Source organism: Ovis canadensis, chromosome 1 (genome assembly GCF_042477335.2).
Source record: "Ovis canadensis isolate MfBH-ARS-UI-01 breed Bighorn chromosome 1, ARS-UI_OviCan_v2, whole genome shotgun sequence".
Lineage (NCBI taxonomy): Eukaryota > Metazoa > Chordata > Mammalia > Artiodactyla > Bovidae > Ovis > Ovis canadensis.
In genome coordinates, this window is record NC_091245.1 from 40775977 (window position 1) to 40797181 (window position 21205).

The following is a 21205-nucleotide window of genomic DNA, read 5'->3' on the forward strand; positions in this document are numbered from 1 at the left end:
TCAATTTTCTTATTTAAAAACTGTACATCTTGTTTGATCTGGTCATTTGGAGGAGAATAAAGACATGTTTGTAAAGATAAATTTGTTTAAAAAATCATTGTAATGCCATTTAGAATAGAGAATATTGTAAATATTCTAAATTTCTAATAATAGATAAGTAAAGGAAATTATATCCCATGCATAAAAGTGATAACATAAGATGTAACCATGCCATAGAATAGAATTTTCTGCCTTGCTTGTGAAAATGGCGCTACATGCTTACACACATGCATACTTTGAAGGTTTAGAAAGACTTACCTCAGAATGTTTTGGAGTAAAGACAGTGATTTACATTTTGAATATGCTGAGATAAGGGTTGAAGTCTGAAATGCAGGTCATCCAGACGTTCGGCAATAACCAGTGATCTGCCTTTAAGTGAATATAATAAAATATAAAGTTAGTTTCTGCCCTCCAGGAATCTCTCATTTAGTTCAGTTTGACATCTAAGAGGCTCGAATTACACTCCCAGTGTGCTGGGCAAGCAGGTTAGTACTCCTCTAAATGCTGGACTGTGTTGAGTGCAGAAGCACTGTGGAGCTGCAACGCAGTCTTCTCTCCTCACTAGGAGTAGCTGACAGAGCCAGGAACTGCCATTTGGGGTGAATCTTGTACAACCAGAGCAGTTCTCATGATAAAGCTGAGCAATCAGAAGATATATGGATGACAAACACATGTTCCCTCTAGCAACATCTTAAACAAAGATCTGATCACAACAGTCTGCAGCTGAAAATGGCAAGTGACAACTACCCTTCTCTTAGACAGAGTCTTCTTGGCTTAGCAAAAGGCTCTCTTACCAGGGAATGTATGTAGGAATTTTTGCAGTGAACACTGAGCTGATGCTTTTCTAGCCATTGACTAAACACAAACAGTTTTTAAAATTAAAAGGGCCTCTTACCTTTTTAACGAAGGTTCAAATATGGGAAGAGTTAATAGTAAGTTATTGCTGTAAACCAGGGTTGGAATCCTTAGCTGCCCCTTTTCCAGTTTCTCATAAAATGCTTTACTCTACATTTTCTAACTGTTGTGTTATCCTACTGAGGACATTTTCAGTTCTCTCTTTCTTACCTTTCAATCCTTCTGAAAAAGTCTACATTTTAAGTCTCAGGGAGTTCATGTTGGAATTAAATGCAGAAAGGAAGAACTGCCAGTCTTGGGAAGCAATTTAAGAACATGACTAAAAACAGTTTATATTACGCTCTATGTCAAGATAATGTTTTTTCTCTTATGGAAATAACATAAAATTTCTTTTTAAAATAAATACACCTAAATTTTAAAATGCATTAATTTAAATGAAAATATTAAGTGAATGTAACCAAAGCCTTAAAGATAACTGATGTAAATAACTACTGAAGTTAATGAAAACGGGACTGAAGATTATTGAGAAAAATCCTTCTAAATTGTAAGATTTTGCCATTTTATAAAGCAAACTCTTTATACCCATGAACTGGCCACATGCATTTATGATAATATTGCCATTACAATAAACATAAACAAATGGACTTGAAATAAGGGATTGTTAGTTTTACATCTGGATCTCAGCATTCAAAAAACTAAGATCATGGCATCCAATCCCATCACTTCATGGCCAATAGATGGGGAAACAATGGAAGCAGGCAGATTTAATTTTCTTGGGCTCCAAATCACTGCAGACGGTGACTGCAGCCATGAAATTAAAAGACACATACTCCTTGAAAGAAAGGCTATGAGAAACCTAGTCACTGTATTAGAAAGCAGACACATCACTTTGCTGGCAAGGTCCGTATAGTCAAAGTTATGGTTTTTCCAGTAGTCATGTATGGATGTGCGAGTTGGACCATAAAGAAAGCTGAGTGCCAAAGAACTGATGTTTTCAAATTGTGGTGCTGAAGAAGGCTCCAACAGAGGATGAGATGGTTGGATGGGGATCACTGACCCAATGGACATGAGTTTGAGCAAACTCCAGGAGACAGTGAAGGACAGGGAAGCCTGGCATGATACAGTTCATGGGGTTGCAAAAAGTCAGACATGAACAACATTCTTAAATATTTAGGCCCTGTAAACATTTTTAAAAATGTAACACTGACCCAAGACCACTTAAGGTATTTATTACTAACATTGTGTCTGTAGCCCATTGATCTTGCTTCACCAGTTTTATTAAAGACAAGTTAGTTACCTGGCCAATATTTTTATGATTGATTTTTTTTATCCAATTACTAATTTTTATTTTCTAGGCCTAGAATTTTATTTTTACTGATATATAATCCATATTTGATTTTTGTCACTAAAACTTGGTAATGGTTTTTTTTCTTTTTTTTTCCTTTTGACCACACCACAGGGCACGTGGGCTCTTAGTTCCCTGATAGGGATCAAGGCCATGACTCCTGCAGTGGGAATGCAGAGTCTTAACCACTGGACCACCAGGAAGTCTCACGATAATGCATATTTTTAAAAAAATAAGATAACATACCCAGTTCTGAAGAGAGAGAATATTCTTTTATAGAATATTCTGCAGAATACACCCTGAAGGTTATACTGTGATGACTACAGAGAGAACCTGCAAAGCAGCAGAAAATTGATTTTTCAGATGATTTTGATACTTTCCTTCTCAGACCTGTCAGCTTTTCTTACTCAGGAATCCTAGAAATTAATTATTTTGTACAGAGTCCTGTATAGTGATTAGATATTCCATCAATATTTACTGAAGGAATGATCTGGAGAATTGATATTGTCTAATGCAAGGGGGACAGGCTATGACTTAATCTACAGCAAACTCATTTTCAATGGTATCACTTAACAGCATAATTTTGAGAATGAGTTTATTTACTCATATAATTTAATTAATAGCTCCCTTTGTGTTTTAGAGGGTTAGGTAAGGAGGGTCCATAAGATCCTGGGCTCCCTTGCAAGGATTGTACACATGCAAAAACTCATCACAATGCTCATGACTCTATCTCACCTACAGATGTGTTTTCCTTGGCCCCACAGGATATTTTAAAGATTTTTAAATTTAAGTTTTTTAATTTGTTGGCAACATTTAAACTTCGGGGGAATTACCAAATTTCTGTTCTCTCTAAATTCAGAAGATATGACAATGGTGAGTATAGATCCCCCTGGGCAAAGTCAGCTCCTATGAAGAGCAGCTCCCTTTGAAGACACAGCCTGTATGCTCCCCTTCACCACAGTCTCCACTACTCCCTATTGCTTCACACCCAACCCATTCCCCTAACTTTCATTACTTGCTTGGCCCACATTAGCATGTGATTTTGCAGCTCCCAATCTGAGAAGACTATATAATATTAATAAATTTTATAAATGTCTTATCCATGTGCCTTCCCTGATATGCCATCTTAAACATACATGTTTGTTCTGTCACATTTATATATAGTCACCTTTTGCATATACCAAAAACATCTATTTCTGAAACCTGCCACAGAAATGGGAATGTGCTCTGCACATCTGAATCTGTTGTTTAGTCACTAACCCTCGACTTTTTTTAATAAGCCAGTCAATAATCTTGTCTTCGACATCTCTTAATTCCATTTGTCTCCTCCTCCCTTCCTCAATTTCTTCTGTAGGTGTTCCCGTCTCGTGGTGTTCTTATTTTTTACTTTTAATGTCTTTATTTAAGAAGACTGGAAGAGTGCAATGGGTAAACCAGGGAGGAAATCCTGGGAAGATGAATTCACATTTTTATTCTTTTTTGTGTCTCCAAATAGAAGTCAGTTCTCTTATCCTCACCCAATTAATGTTGGCTAATTGAATAGTTATTGTGGGAATAGGCATTAAGGCATTTGTATGTTCACATTTTAAGTTCCTGAAGTATCGTTGACATGGGAACTAGAAATAAGTTACTCAGAGAGTTATTTTTAATTTTGATGATTAATATGTTGACTCAGAATGTTCAGATTCCTGTATTACTCTCCTTAGGATCCTCTAGGGACTTCAGAGCATGAGATCACAGTTTATGATTGCTTTTTTTTTTTTTTAAGGATAATTGCTTTACATAATTTTGTTGTTTTCTGTCAAGTCTCAACATGAATCAGCTATAGGTATACACACATATATCCCCTCCCTTTTGAACCTCCCTCCCATCTCCCTCCCCATCCCACTCCTCTAGGTTGATACAGAGCCCCTGTTTGAGTTTCCTTAGACATACAGCCAATTCCCATTGGCTATGTATTTTACATATGGTAATGTATGTTTCCATGTTACTCTTCCCATACATCTCACCTTCTTCTCCCCTCTCCCCATGTCCATAAGCCTATTCTCTATGTCTGTTTCTCCATTGCTGCCCTGTAAGTAAATTCTTCAGTACCGTTTTTCTAGATTCTGTATATATGCATTAGAATACGGTATTTATCTTTCTCTTTCTGACTTACTTCACCCTGTATGATATGTTCTAGGTTCATCCACCTGATTGAAACTGACTCAAAGATGTTCCTTTTATGGCTGAGTAATATTCCTTTGTGTATATGTACCACAACTTCTTTATCCATTTATCTGTTCATGGATATCTTAAGTTGCTTCCATGTTCTAGCTATTGTAAATAGTGCTGCAGTGAACAATGGGATACATGTGTCTTTTTCAATTTTGGTTTCCTCAGGGTATATGCCTAGGAGTATGATTGCTGGATCATCTGGTGGTTTTATTTCTAGTTTTCTAAGGAATCTCTATACCATCTTCCATTTGCTTTTTTTTAAAACTGAACTGAAACATGAGCTTTGTTTCATTTTTAAAAGGAGGTAAACCTCTTTTTTGGAGAAGGCAATGGCACCCCACTCCAGTATTCTTGCCTGAAAAATCCCATGGACGGAGAAGCCTGGTGGGCTGCAGTCCATGGGTCGCTAAGGGTCGGACACGACTGAGTGACTTCACTTTCAGTTTTCACTTTCATGCACTGGAGAAGGAAATGGCAACCCACTCCAGTGTTCTTGCCTGGAGAATCCCAGGGATGGGGGAGCTTGGTGGGAGGCCATCTATGGGGTCGCACAGAGTCAGACACGACTGAAGAGACTTAGCAACAGCAGCAGCAAGCCTCTTTTTAAATATTTCATTTTTAAATCAATTCAGTCTCTACCGTGGTAGCAAAAAATATCTTAAGTGCTAAAGATATTTTTCCTTTCATTTTCAATTCAGCTGAGATATAGATTATATCATAGGAATATGGTCTTAAGACCAGATGGCCATCTGCTCTACCTGTTTGCTGTGTAATCTTAGAAAATTCACCTAACCTTTTTAGTCCTTAGTTTCCTCAACTGTAAACTGAACAGTTTGCACTATACTCTAGACAGCCAATGCTCAAGATTCATTATGGACAACTTTTCCTGCTGCTCAAATTTGTAAATTCTAGATTGATTAGGTAATTTTCTTCACGCTTTTGAGAGCAATCTGGCGGGTGGGGTGGGGAGGGAGATGATATTATGCAACAAGGCCTACAAAGGTTACATTACTCATTCATTAATTTAAAAAAGTAAACATTTATGCAGGTCAGGAAGCAACAGTTAGAACTGGACATGGTTCTAAATAGGAAAAGGAGTACGTCAAGGCTGTATATTGTCACCCTGCTTGTTTAACTTATATGCAGAGTACATCATGAGAAACGCTGGGCTGGATGAGGCACAAGCTGGAATCAAGATTGCCAGGAGAAATCTCAGTAACCTCAGATATGCAGATGACACCACTCTTATGGCAGAAAGTGAAGAGGAACTCAAAAGCCTCTTGATGAAAGTGAAAGAGGAGAGTGAAAAAGTTGGCTTAAAGCTCAACATTCAGAAAACGAAGATCATGGCATCCAGTCCCATCACTTTATGGCAAATAGATGGGGAAACAGTGGAAACAGTGACAGACTTTATTTGGGGGGGCTCCAAAATCGCTGCAGATGGTGACTGTAGCCAAGAAATTAGAAGACGCTTACTCCTTGGAAGGAAAGTTATGACCAACTTAGCGTATTCGAAAGCAGAGACATTGCTTTGCCACCAAAGGTCCATCCAGTCAAGGCTATGGTTTTTCCAGTAGTCATGTATAGATGTGAGAGTTGAACTATAAAGAAAGATGAGTGCCAAAGAATTGATGCTTTTGAACTGTGATGGAGAAGACTTTTGAAAGTCCTTTGGACTGCAAGGAGATCCAACCAGTCCATCCTAAAGGAGATCAGTCCTGAGTGTTCATTAGAAGGACTGATGTTGAAGCTGATATTTTGGCCACCTGATGCAAAGAACTAACTCATTTGAAAACACCCTGATGCTGGGAAAGATTGAAGGTGGGAGGAGAAGGGGACTGTAGAGGATGAGATAGTTGGATGGCATCACCGACCAATGGATATGAGTTTGGGTGAACTCTGGGAATTGGTGATGGACAGGGAAGCCTGGTGTGCTGCAGTCCATGGGGTTATGAAGAGTCAGACACGACTGAGCAACTGAACTGAACTGAAACATTTATAAGGTGGTTTATGGGAGAAGCATTTCAGCTGAATCATGGTGTAAGAAAAGGATGTTCGCATATAGGGATATGGAGGGAGAGCTTTCCAGGAGAGGAAGGTCAATTTAAAGAAAGCCCCACAGAAGGAAATGGCCAGGAGCACTGATGAGGATCTTGTATTGGGAAAAGTGATGGAAAAGGCAGCTGAGAAGTTGAATTAATATTAGATCATAGAGAACCTCAGATACTGGAATGAGTAACTGAACTTCATTCAGGAGAATTTAAGCTTTGTGAATGAAATGAAGCACAATTCCTTTCTTGCTGCCATGTGTCTTTAACACATAGTAGGCACTCAGTAGGGTTTCCCAGGTGGCTCAGTGGTAAAGAACCCACCTGCCAATGTAGTAGACCCAAGAGACGTGTGTTCGATCCTGGATCAGGAAAATCCCCTGGAGGAGGAAATGGCAACCCAATCCAGTATTCTTTCTAGATGAATCCCATAGCCAGAGGAGCCTGGCAGGCTACAGGCCATAGGGTCGCAAAGAGTCAGACGTGACTGAGCGTCTGAGTACTGTACTGTAGACACTAAGTAAATGGCAGTTGTTTGAGAGAATTTAACATTTTAGAAAAGAAACGATGATCCTCTTTTAGGAGATTTCACTTGTTTGCCATATAACAACTAGAAGACCTAGCCTGATTTCCTTTACGTAGGCCATGAACAAGAGGGGCCTGAACTTGTCTGTTGGTGTTGGCTATGGCCTGCATACCACTACTGGGTGTTGGGAGAGGGAGGAATTGAAGGTAGCTAAGACTGATTCTGGGTAATTGTGAGAGTGGCTGATACCAGGTTCTAAGTCATATTTCTATTCTGTGTGCCCTTTATCTTTCTTCTGTCAACTTTGTATTCAGTACCTTGCTTGAACAGGTCCTCAGTATATAATTGTGGAGAGAGTTCATGCATGGTAAGAAACCTGAGTTGGTCTTTAGTTTGAATATAGGTAGTGATGATGATGATGTCAGAATTACTGAGATACTTTAACTCTAGGCAGAAATTCAAGTACTTTTATGCCTGTTCATGGTAGTCATCAATTTCACCTGAGTATTATTCCATTGTGCTAAGCTCTGATGGGATACTTAAGTTGCTGTTGACTCAGTTATCTCAGTTATTAGTTAACTGAACTGATAATGATAATAATAATATTAGACATGAATAATTATAACAGCACTGATAATTGTATGTGGAGTGAGTTTAAGCACACAAAATTTCCAAATATCTGTGTATATATCACTTTTAACTCAATTTGTCTGTGTCACGTTCAAAGCAGTTAAGGTGCCAGACGTTGCCTTAGACACTAGGTAAAGATGAATAAAATAGTTTGTACTTCAGGAGCTTAGAGGATGCAGAGTAAACTAAGTAGGCTGTGTCAAGTGTCATGAAAAACTCAAAGACTCTTTTGAAGAAAGAGTGATTATGGATAGAGGTCTCTGTAGTTTGGTTGAAGAGTGGTAGCTGAGGTCTTCAAGAGTGGAATTCCTGCAGACAGATCTACAAGAAGGATGCTTCAGATCAGAAAATAGCAAAGCATCATAAAGCACTGAATAACTTGAGAGGGGAAGATACTGCTGAAACAGCCAAGAAGGGATGTATGTATGTGATGTCCTGGGTGGTAGTGTGTTCCATAGAATATTGTGTGTAGACAGGAAGTATAGGGGCTTCCCTGGTGGCTCAGCAGTAAAGAATTCGCCTGCCAATGCAGGAGACACAGGTTCTATCCCTGGATCAGGAAGATACCCTGAAGAAGGAATAGCAACCCACTCCAGTATTCTTACCTGGAAAATTCCATGGAAGAGGAGCCTGGTAGGCTATAGTCCATGGGTCACAGAAGAGTCTGACATGACTTAACCACTAGATTTTATTGGAGATTTGGATTAGAAGGAAGACTCTTAAAGATTATTCTAAATTTTAAATTGAACATCTCAGAGGGGAAGAATCTGTTAACCAACAAATGAAAATAAGAGCAAAAGGTATTTAGAAGGAAGATTTATTTAGTATGAACATGCTGATTTTAAAAGTCACATGTAGATCATTCTTGGGAGAGATTTGGCAAGAAGTGGAATTTAGCATGTAGCATCACTTTATTTTCATCCCACAGATATTTTCACCCCCACAGCTATGTTATATGCATAACATTTCAGAAGAGAGGACCAATTGCAAATGTATAGTTTTAATGTTGTGCTGATGCACGGTTGGATCTGATGTTTCTAGGCGTAACAGCTGACCCATTTGTGGGCAAATCCTTTTTTTTCCAGCCATATTTTAAGGTGTTTCACATGAAACAATAGTAAAAAATGTCTATGTACATCTTATTTTTTATTATTACTATCCACAGCACTGTGAGTTAGCCAGGAGTTCTTACTGTAATAGTTTTATTCTTTTATCCTTTGGGTAACACAACATCCAATAAAGTGACAAGCATGGTTCTTGATACAAGTTTAATTTTATCAAAGGTTCTGGTCTTATCCCAGGAAAGTGTGTTTGTATTTTTGCTCTCAAAGTACTGAATGATGAATCTGTCTTTCAAGTGTTCTCCTTGTCTTATCTCACATATTCATCTCCAGTCCACTTAAAAATTATTATTACCTGCAGTCTGGTAAAATGTTACAGATACAGCCTGTATGGATATTGTTACCAGAAGGACTTGAGTCTAGTTAAGAATTCAACAAGGATTTTGCAGAATGCTTTACATTTCAGAAGGGTGATTCAGTTACAATATTTAACTTATGTAAAAGAGTTACATATGTTTAAACTTCAGTTCAATACTTTCTTCTATAAACATTATTTTACTAAAATTACATTCTTCCTATGATCTTCAGGACAGCCTGGCGGGGTACAATCCCTCTCCTCCATTTTGCACATGAGGATGAAGGCTCAGAGAGGTTGTGTCAAGACTCAGGGCAGCTGAGTGTAGAACCTAGGTTTCCTGATTCCAAACCATTTTTCTTTTAATGGTAAACTATTCTGACCAGTAGTAAAATTGAAATGGCTTATCTGCCAACTGAAATGCTGAACTATGTATCCCTTCTTAGAATTTCATTTGAGGCTATTGTATGACCCTCTAAAGTTTCTAAATTGGCTGAATATGAAGCTTCCACTGTCTGTTTAGTGTATTTCTCAGTCTTTTTTTCTTGTTTTTAAAATTTTTTTAATTGAAGGATAATTGCTTTACAGAATTTTGTTGTTTTCTTGCAAATATCAACATGAATCAGCCACAGGTATACATATGTTCCCTCCCATCTCCCTCCCTACCCCACACTTCTAGGTTGTTACAGAGCCTCTGTTTGAGTTCCCTGATACAGCAAATTTCAATTGTATTTCTCAGTCTTCAAACTATGTTCCTGCATTAGTTTGTGTTATTTCCTTGTGTGTGTAGATAAGTGTCTGTATCTTTAGGACTATTGATGAGCACACTCATAGCAGAAAACACCTGTATTTGAGTCTGATAACAGTCCTGCTTTCTGAATTTTCCTATGTTAACCTTCACTGGAGGAAGGACAGGAGACCTGCCACACTGCTTAGAATACTGATTTTCATCAGTGGCCTTTTATGGATTTTAGGGAGAGTTGGTCTTGAAATTTTTCTCCTTCCTTTTTATCTGTCTGTCTGCCTGTCTATCTGATTTCTAAATGAAACTGCCTAGTGCATTTTGCCCAGCTCTAAGAAATATACCCTGTTATCACAGAGGCATTCCCTTGACGTTTTCATCTGTTTTTGTTGTGCAAGAATACCAAAAGGTATCAAAGAAGGTCACGATTTAAAAATCGCTGCGTCTGTAATCTTTCTGGGCGACTCGACTGGTCTGGTATGATGTGGAGCCAGCTGTCTTCCAACTCACAGCTTTGTTAGCTTTTGAATACTGGGTCGGTCATGCCTTTTGAGGATGCATGAGCCATAAGTATTTCACATCTTATGTTTCATGTTCCTTCTGCAGAACGGAGATCTGGAGAAGCCTTGTCTCACTCCAGCACGAATGTGCCTGGCAGATTTGAACCAGTTCATCTCCACAGTCATCTGCTAACCGAAGTTCTTAGTGCTTCTCTTTGATGTCTGTGTCATACCACTCACAGTTGTCTGCTATTTACTAAGTACCCAGCGTATGTGTGGGAAGAAAACATACGCATTTACAAGCTCTTGACTCTAATCCTGGCAAGTCTCAGCCTCTTCGGTTTTCTGCATTTTGTCATTCAGCATTTACTATAGCTGTACTCTTCACAGGCAAACTCTGGGCTAGGTTCTAGGGATAAACATGGGAAAGGATCTCGTTACAAAGGAGAAAGTATATAAACAACTGAAACATGTACGAAGTCCTCGTTAGAAGTCAAGTAGTAGGGTGGACGGGGACTATGGAATGGCACAAAGGGAGCCTGTGGATTCCTCTGCCCAGCTGTCTGTTTTCTCTTTTATTTTTCCAGACACCTTTCTTTCTTCTTCTTCGTGCATTCCTGCCCAAACCTGGTAACAAGAAAGTTAAAGGATAAATGTTTAACGTGGTTGTGGATTCACTTCCAGTTCCCCGAGGTGTCACCTTTGCCATTTTCCAAGCTTGTGTGAGAAAGCAGTTTGAATGGAATTCTAGAAGCAAAACACAGATCACAGCAGGGCTTTCTGCCAGCGATCTGCTGTGGGGAGGTAGGGGTGTGGAATGGTGAAAAAGAAATGTGACTTAGATACTTAGATTCTTACACAGAGAGAGATGCTTGATTGCTCTAAGCCTTACCTTCCAAGGGCATTCGAAACCAGCCTTGTTTCCACTCTGTCTGGGTTGCTGAACCCTGAAGATTTAATCCTTATTACTGATAAGAACAGAAAGAATGTGACTTATCTCTTCAATCTCTGCAGAGATGGAAGGAAAAACCATTTCTCGGAACATGATTACACGTTATTTGACAGCTTTTCAGTTTGCCCATTAATTTAGGTGTTTGAATAAGTAAACTCCATTGGGGGGAGTTGAGTATCATTTACTTTATAAATGTGATAGTTCCTTTTTGAAGTGACCCCACTCTTACCCCTTCCTCCACCATTCAAACAGAGTTTAAATATTTGCCAGGGCAGATGTTTGATTTTTATCTTAGCTCTTTCTTTGTTTAACTTTATTCTCATGGGTGGTTAAGTGGAAGATAAGGGGGTTCTTGTTTAATTCTTTTCAACTGGTGTTGCTCAAATATTTGGAGAGCAGACACTTCCCAGAAAGAATGAGTGGGAACCTGGTTGAATGGAGGTGAAATGAAATGTCTCCCTGTCATATCTGAGTAAACCAGGCACTGTTGGGCTGTTACTCGGATGTTTTTTATGTCCAGATCTCCCTTTTTTGAGATTTTTTTTTTTTTAATGGGAACCATTTTTTAAAGTTCTTATTGAATTTGTAACAATCCTATTTCTGTTTTATGTTTTGATTTTTTTGGCCACGAGGCACGTGGGATCTTAGCTCCCCAAACCAGGTATCAATCCTGCACCCTCCCGTATTGAAAGGTGAAGTCTTAACCACTGATGTGCTTAGTCCCTCAGTAATCTCCAGCTCTTTGCAACTCCATAGACTGTAGCCCGCCAGGCTCCTCTGACAATGGGGATTCTTTGGGCAAGAATGCTGGAGTGGGTTACCATGTCCTCCTTTAGAGGATCTTCCCAACCCAGGGATCAAACCTGGGTTCCCCGCATTGCAGGTGGATTCTTTACCGACTGAGCCACCAGGGAAACCTCTTAACCACTGGACCTCGTTTCAAAGTCTCCTGTAGCTGCTGGGTTTTGCCATCTTTGCTTCCCCCCGCCCCGCCCCGCCCCACCCCCCCAAAAATGTCCGCTGCTCTAAAAATGGAACTTGGTAATTTGGTGACACCCAGCAGCAAGGGTCTGCCGTGGGCTGGGAGATCCATCACAAGCCTCAGCACGTTTGTTCCACACCAGCTTCTGAGCCCATACCAGATTTTGCTTCCTCAAGAAATGGTGTGTAACGGTGGTGGTCTTTAAAAAAAAGAAACACCCTCGTGCCTGTCTCTAGCAGTGATTAAAAACAAGAAAACAATTTTTAAAAAATTCCCTACCCCATTAGCTGTCATCATATTGGCTTTATTTATGGACTCAACTATCAGCGTAAGCCTTGCTCTTCTGAGATATCCACAGGGATTTGCTTTTTAAATTATTACCTTTAAAACATGCCCGTGAACAATACCACATTTCAGCAGCACCCTTGGAACTCACACTGTGGGTGTGGTTTTTCTGTGCTACATGATAAATTGGTCAGACTTTGCCTGGAAATGTTGAGGAAAACCCAGGGTTTTAAGTGATTTGCCTGGCAAATCACCTTCCATAGGAAATTTAAACAAAGACCAAGAAAGAGATTCCGGAAGTAAACCCCAACTGGTGTATGTCTTTCTCTCTTTTGTATCTTTTCCTTTCTAAACTGGGACTCCACTGAAAAGTTGATTTACACTGTGAACCGAGGCTGAATGAAATCCAATTGGAACTCACTTGAACACTGTTTTGATGTAAGATTCAAAGCTTCTGCAAATTTATTTTATCTTCTACATTTGCTGATCTCCTGCTTGTAAATCCTGTTGAAGGAGAATAAAAATGACTGCAGCCTGATGGGAATTAAATGTCTGAAGTTCAAAGCAGTTTGCACATCAGAGCAAACGTCAATCAAATGAACATCTTGCAAGCCAGGCAGGGAGTGAATTTCTCCATGGGGAAGAGATCAAAGTGGGAGTCACAGTTCTGTTTTCTCCCTCGGGATGCAGTTTCGATCAGTTGTTCATGAAAGTAAATCCAGAAGGAAGTTTTTTCTTTTTTTTTTATTAACTTGAGGGGGTAGGAAAGATGGAGTTATTTCTCTTGAAACTAAATTTCAGGCCCTAGTTTTATCTTATGAAAATAAATATAGAAAGCAGTCATAATCCAATATCTCCCCCTTTTAGAGAGAAAGTCTACAGGAGATTTATATAGGATTATTCTCTTATTGTTATGACTTTTTAAAAGGCCATATGCAAAGATAAGTTGAATTGCCTGTTTATTTTATATGAAAATCTATAATTTTATCAGCTCTTGACCTTATAAAAGCTAAATTTTTATTAATGTGACTGGCAGCTTACGTATTTCTCAATGAAAAATGTTTTAGGTAACCCTTAAGAGAACTGACATGTTTTCATAATGGTTTAGAAGCATGACCTTTGCATTTCTCACAGTCTCCCAATCAGGGTAAATAGTACATTTCTTCTTAGAAATCATTTTTTCTAAAAGGCACGTGTGCATTAAATGTAGTCTCATTTTAGGCAAGGCAGCTGTTCCACTGAGGCCTGGAGATAACTCAGGTAACTGGGATGGTGCTAAGCAAGTTTTACTGGGTTGGCCAAAAGGTTTGTTCAGAGTTTTCCATAAGAAGTTATGGGTGTTTGGAGTTCAAAAGAGAAGCTAACATTAGTGTGTGTGGCTGAGTAGAAAGGGAGAGATAATCACAGGGGTTTTGCTCATGAAATTTCTTCTCCCGACTGACTCACCAGCTCGGAACACACCGTGCTCCTGTATCTCCAAGCCCCCTGTTGACACCTGCTCCCATGCCTGCTTGCACATCAGCAATGTCAGCAACCATAGAAACAGGATAAGGTTTGTTTCTGCAGGCTTCATGTTAGTTCAGTTGGGGAGTGGATGCTCCTCATGTGTGAGGAGACTCAAGAAAATTAAGAGGTTGTACAACCATTGCCACTTAGAGAATTCCATGGAATATGCAGGAGAAAGGAGAGTGGTTGTCTTGTCCTTGAATCCTTTAAGTATCAGAATGTTAGCAGTTGATAGAAATAAATTAATTTAAAACCACCAGTATTCACTATGTTCGGATTACCCAGGGAGCAAGAATTGAATTTTGTTTCATCCTTTCCTAGTAAACTTAAGTCTGTGAGCTAACTAGAGGAGAGGTCATATTGCCCTTTGGCTGAGGTTCTCCTGCAAAGTGGTTATTTAATTCTCAAACAGCAGGGTGGATTTCTTCAGAAAAAGAATGTCTTCAGGTATTTGACGTGCTTTTGGGGATCAGGTTTGATCTCTGGAAGGCTGTGTGTTTATTCGTTACCAGCTGGGGCTTCTCTGAGCCCTGTTTTATGGTTTTATGCATTGCTCACATCTGTGGCCATTGTCTATTATGTTATTTAGCACTCACCTGAAATTCACTGTCCCATGGAGAATTTTTCAGAATTTGGTGATATTTCCTCTTTTTGGTCTCCTATTTTTATCTTACCTTTGGTGTATATAAGCCATTTGTTTAAGCTGTCAGATGACCAGAATGCCAGGTTCTTTCTCCCAGAGGAGAATGTTAACACTAGGAAAAAGAGAGAAGTTGCTATGAGCTGTGTCTCTTCTCTGTGTGGAGAGTGGACATGCTCACTCTTCTGTCCATCTGGAACTTATAGCCGCCTCTGCTGCCTTGAAACCTCTCAGATTTCAGAAACCTTTCAAATTCAGATTTGAATGGAAAGGGACCTTGAGGCTTTTCTGGAGTGCCTTAATAAAAAGTAACCCCAAAATGGAACATTCCAAAGGTATGCCAGTGGTGAACATTTTAAAAATCTATGTTATCTATAATTGATTGAGAATAGCTGTCTTTAATATTATATCTTCTCCATCTTCCTCATCTTTGTCCATAGAGTTCTTTCTCTGTAGCTATCCATTGTGAGCCTTATGCTTAGCAACTGTCATTTCCTATTAAGTAAGAAGCAAAGATTTCCCCTAAGCCCCACAAGCCTTTAGAGTAATCCTTTTCTTTGAGAGAGTTGAATTGTGCTTCAGCCGTTTTAGATAATGCTAATGACAATTTATTGATTTGATTGAGATACAGTGTAATATATTCATTATAAAGGAGAGCTTGAATATATGTTCATATCTTGATCCTGTTACTTCCTAGCTGTGAAGCTTGGACTTCTTAATTAACATTTCTGTGCCTCGGTTTCTTGGTCTTTAAATGAAATAATACTAGTGTATCTCTCAGGTTTGTTATGATTAGATGAGTTGATCTGTGTAAAACACTTGGAATATTCTTGATACAATGTAACATGGGAGCTGTTAAATGTTACTGTTACTAATACACCTAATATTCATTGTTATTATTTATTAAATGTTTACTATGTACAAGGCTCTTCAGAGCTATTTTCTGATTACAAAATAGATAAACCATCTTATAGATGAGAAAAATGTAGGCTGCAAACATGTAAGTTCTATGGGAGAGTTAGAGAGCAATAAGCATTTTAAACCCAACTCCAGTTTAGGCCTGTGTACATCTGAGGGCATGCTCCTGACCCCGACACAGCATGCTTTTGCCAGGTGGCAGTTCCTTTTTCATCACAGATGTTCTCTGAATATGATTAAATGAAACAGGCAGAGCTTTTCAGTGACTTAGCTTTTTGTCCTTCCACAGCACTCAGCTACCAATAAGAAAACTTACAGAGAACTATACATTCCCAGCAATGTACTGGACCTGAGAGAGAACTACAGATCCTCAATAACCCACAATCCCATTGGCAGAATTAAGACTTCTAAGATATGCAAAACGTTATAGAGAGAATTGGGCATTCGAGGGCTGGGTGGTAGAATTAAACAATAAGGCTTCCATAACAAAATATCTTGGCATTTTTTTCTTACTATACCTTTTATTTAGTGTGTGGAGAAGGCAAAATAAGTAAGATAATTTGCTCATTATTTATAATAAACCTTATGTTAGAATTTTTATTGATTAGTATTTTGTTGATATAAGTAGAATCTAAAACCAACCAGTCTATCAGACATCAGCTCTATTGACATTATGCTGAGCTTGTTTATAGAACAATATTTAAAAATTAGGGAAAAGAGACATAAGAGGCAGAATGGCACTAGTCAGTCTAGAGGAGAAAAGGCTCCTCATAGACTGGGGCTGACAAGAGGACTTCCTGGGGGGAAAATCAGAAAATCAGCTTTGTAGCATGGGCACTATGAACACTGAAAAGCACCACAGCTGGGACCCAACAGGAAAAAACATGTATTGGTTAGAACTACGATCTGAGTAGAACTATAGGTTGGGACACAGTGGGGAAAGAAAGTTGGGCCGGCTATTGATGACAAGCGCTATACTGTGAACCCTTTTTATGACTGACAAATGTTTACTGAGCACATACTCTTGTTAATGTGTCACTTTGCTTGCAGTTTTATTGTTATGAAAATATTTTCTTTAATGCTCTTAGAGATGATCTTTGCAGTACAGAAAGGAAAACAGCCCATAAAAATAGTTCCCTCGCCTCCCTGGTTCAGGAGTGAACTATCATTTCACAGTGGTCAAAGAAATCTGCATGTGTGCTGCACTGGATTTTAACCCTCTCCAGAGCTGGGGCTGACGGCACAGGTCCTGACCGTAGAGACTCCATCCAGGGAAAGAGGGCTCTCTTCAGGCTTACCTTTCTTCTGGGAGAAGTTGTCAGTAGCTCTCTTGAGTCGCCCATCACCTTTAACAAGTTATTGCTGTGTCACTTATATAAAGCAATACGTGTGCCTCATCCTTGGACAGGGAGGTAGATGAGGTCACGTCTTTCTTAGGTCCCTGATTTGCTGTGAGTTGCTTGGTGTCACTTTCCTCAACTGGGAGATCGGCAGGTGTGAAAAAGCTTTGTGATTAGTATAGCACAGTCCAGTTATGAGTTTTAGGCATACCTAAGAATTCCTCTGCTCTCTTCAGACTGAAAGATCCTCTGTCCTTGGTCTCTTTGAGGCATAGGGAGAAGTTCCTGGAAAGCCTTTGTACTGCCTTATTTCTAAAGGAATCTACATGACAGGATTGGAGGGCTTCTTACCCCTCAGGAGCCTCCTGTCAAAGTCAGATTTCAGGGAGGACTTTACCCTAGACTCATTAAATCTGAATCTTCCAGGGTAGAGCTCAGGAATCTGCATCCCAACATGTTGCCAGGTGATTCTGATATGGCTTAGACTTTAGATAATTAGGAGCCATTTATCTGAGGGATGGTCCTCAGTTATTAGACCTCTGGAGCCTTCTGCAGGAATCCAAACTAGGACTAAGCACATATGAGGAAAGTTCATAGACGATCAGTTAATATGAGTGCCTGCTTTTGACAAGAACAATGCTTAGTGTTTTATATATATATATATACACACACACATACATACATACATATACATATATGTATACACACATAGTGGTGAATAAAACCAACAAGACATGTGATCTGCTCTCAAGGGGCTTTTGTCTGTTCATATGGCCTGGACCATAAAAAGCCACCCATTAAAAGCATTTAGAAGTATTGTCCAATTAAAAAGACATATACAAATGGATCCATAAATTTAAAATTATGCACTTGCCCTGAGAGAAGATGGAAACACTTGACACAGACTAGGAAAGCATTCACAATCCAGTTTTTCAGGGGAAGTGATAAATGAACAAAGACTTGAAGGATGATTAGATAATCAGCAGAACCTTCTAGACTTGCATTGTCCAACATGGTAGCCACTATTTGGTGACTGTTTACATTTAAATTAAGGTTAAGCAAAATTGAACATTTAGTTTCTCAGTTACAGCAGCCACATTTCAAATGCTCAGTAGTCACGTGTGGCTACCATACTGAACAGTGCAAAAATGACACATTTTCATCATCTCAGAAAATTCTGTAGGACTGCCCCAGTCTAGATCAGAGGTGGTGAAACAAGTGTGGTACACCACCTGTTTTTGGAAATTGAGTCTTCCTGGAATACTGCCATATTTATTCCTCTAAAAATTCTCTTTGACTGCTTTCACACCGCAATGGCAGAAGCTGGTCATTGTGACAGAGACCTTGTAGGCCACAAAGCCTAAATATTATCTGTCCTTAATTTAAAAGTATGTGAGGGAATAGATTTAATATGACCATCTAGTGCATGGAGAGCAAGTGAGTTCCTTGTCTAATGCTACTCTTGCTTCACAGATGTTAAATGCTAAGACAAGAGAGGACAGTGAGATTATGTTGCTCTGCCAGCATACACTCTGGCAGCTGCTGATGTATTAATCTCCTCTTTTCTCTCCATCTGTGGCTTTTGAGGGAGCAATCTTCTCGTCTAGACAAACTGGAGCAGGTCCAAGGAAGAGTGACCACACTTGTAAAGCAACTGTGTCCTTGGAGGCACAGTTGACAGTGTTGATATAATTCTATACTGGATGAGAGACTGGACTAAAGAGTCTCTTAAAGTCTCTTGAAAGGTCTCCTCTTTTGAGATGATATGTATCAAAACAAAATTGCTTTGGAACCCAGCACACCCTTTGAAAACTCAGCCCCGTTGCTTATACAGCCAGTGCAATTTAATAGTTCTTATTAAAAAGATCCATAAAATCCACATTCACGTGAATGATAAAGTGGATCTTGATTTTTAGAAGTGTTTCTTCAGCGTTGTAAGAGCTTCTCTCCCTGTGTTAATGAAATTTCACTAATGATATTTATAATCAGAGATACACATTTAACACTAGTTTTTAAAAACCTAATTTCAGATTGAGTTTATTTACAGGTAACTCTCAGAACCTTCACGAATCGTCTCAGTATCTGAAAACCAAAATAGCTTATTTAGAAGTTCTAGAGTTTTCTCTTTTGTTACTTCTGTATAAAATTCACTGGAAAATAGTCTTAGTGACTATATGAGTCAGTAGATTTCTTTCTTTTTTTTTTTTTCCAGATAAGAAACCTGGGGCTCAGACAGATTGTACAATTTATGCAAGTTCACACATGTAAAAGTGACAGAGCAAGGATTCAAATCTAGACCTTTCCTACTCCCCAGCCATTCCTTCTCCTTCTCTACTGTCTGTTTTTATGCTTGGTCATTGGTTTTCAGACAGAATAATTTAAAGAATTTTTTCACGTGTCACATCAGAGCTTAAGTCTGAATGTTTGTCATTCTGGTCTGAATTTTGTCAAATCTATTTTCTGTATGATTTCATCTCCAGTACCTGGTCATTCACTGCAGGGAAAGTTGTCTTGAAGGATTTTTTTTTTAATCTTCTTAGAATTTATTTTGATTTCTAAAACCTTTAGATGCAGATGTTGGATTTTGCCCATACTACTCTGAAGTGATTTTCAAAAAGATTTAAATTGTAATTTTACTATTCATGAGCTGACCTATTCTGTACACAGTATTTGAACTATTAACTTTTGTTTGCTTTCTGGATTGAATAATGGCCAGATAAATATTGCTGATTCTCTTCTGTTGTTTCAGATTTGATGGGAACTTTAACACCAATGTATCTAGAACAATTAGTTGTGATCGACTATCTACTACTGTTAATAGCCGGGCCTTCAATCCAGGACGAGACTTAAATTCAGGTTAGTAATCTCTTGACTTCATAAAGGTGAACTGTTTTCCACCACATTTTTTGAATAAATGTATTGCTTTACATTTAGTTTGGAAGGAAAAAAAGATATGTCCTTAGAGTTAGGTATTTCTTTCTGGCAAGCTGACACTTGAAAGAGGGAAAGGAAGAAGAGAATAAGGCAGACAGGTATTGAGCGTTCACTGTATTCCATCTGTTTGTGAACTTTGCCATGTGATTTGCTAGATTCTTAATCTATTCTCTCATTCGTTAGCAGATTCACATTTAAAGGTTACCTTCAAGACCCGATTGTCTCTGCATTTAGGAAGTGTTGAATTTCATTTGTATTCCCTGTTTATAATTTTTAATTTGAGGAGGCAGTTTGAAGAATGATGAGGTTACTTTCCTACTACTGAACAGTGCCCTGAGGCTGTACAGTCATCCCTCAGTATCTGCAGTTACTTGGCTCCAGGGACCCCCATTGTTACCAAAATCTGCAGACGCACAAGTCCCTTACATGTATGGTGAGGTATAAAGAATACAGTTGGCATTTTAGATCTGTGTATTTCACATCCGTGGATATGGGCAACTGACTGTATGTTGAACTTTTTTATTGGTCTGGTCAGAACTCGGTCATATGCAACAGTAATTACTACTAGGGTTAGGACACGTGTGCACATAGTTACATACAGCTTCAAATTGGCACCATGTCTCTGCTTTCTTGCCCTAGAGTTCCGATCTATGTTTCTCACTCTGTCTTGTTGTATACAGCTGTTGGGTGATGGGCCTCAGAACCTGAAGGCTTCACCTTTTAAAAGCTGGAAGTGTTAAACAGCTAGGAATAAAGAATTACCATGTGACCAAACAATCCCACTGCTGGGCATATATCCTGAAGAAATCATAATTGCAAAAGACATATGTACCCCAATGTTCATTTTGGCACTGTCTATAATACCTAGGCCATGGAAGCGACCTAGATGTCCATCAACAGATGAATGGCTGAAGAAGCTGTAGTACATATATCCATCAGAATATTACTCAGCCATAAAAAGGAATGCATTTGAGTCAGTTCTAATGAGGTGGATGAACCTACAGCCTTTTATACAGAGTGAAGTAATCAGAAAGGGAAAAACACATATCATATAGTAATGCATATATGTGGAATCTAGAAAGATGATACTGATGAACCTATTTCCAGGGCAGCAGTGGAGACCCAAACATTGAGAACAGACTTATAGAAACAGCAGGGAAAGGAGAGGTTGGGCTGAATGGAGAGAGTAGCATGGAAACATATACATTACCATATGTAAAACAGTCAGTGGGAATTTGCCGTGTGACTCAGGAAACTCAAATAGGGCTTTGTGACAACCTAGAGGAGTGGGATGGGTGGAAGGGAGGTTCAAGAGGGAGGGACATATGTA

At 39.0% G+C, this 21205-nt stretch overlaps 1 protein-coding gene across 1 annotated transcript in view; it reads left to right on the forward strand.

Annotated features, from left to right (window-relative positions):
* CACHD1 (cache domain containing 1) overlaps positions 1 to 21205 on the forward strand; it is a 238231-nt gene that overhangs the window by 134322 nt on the left and 82704 nt on the right. The window contains exon 4 of the mRNA XM_069593634.1: positions 19691 to 19797. Coding sequence (XP_069449735.1) covers positions 19691 to 19797 — 107 coding nt within the window. The remainder of the gene's footprint in view (positions 1 to 19690; positions 19798 to 21205) is intronic.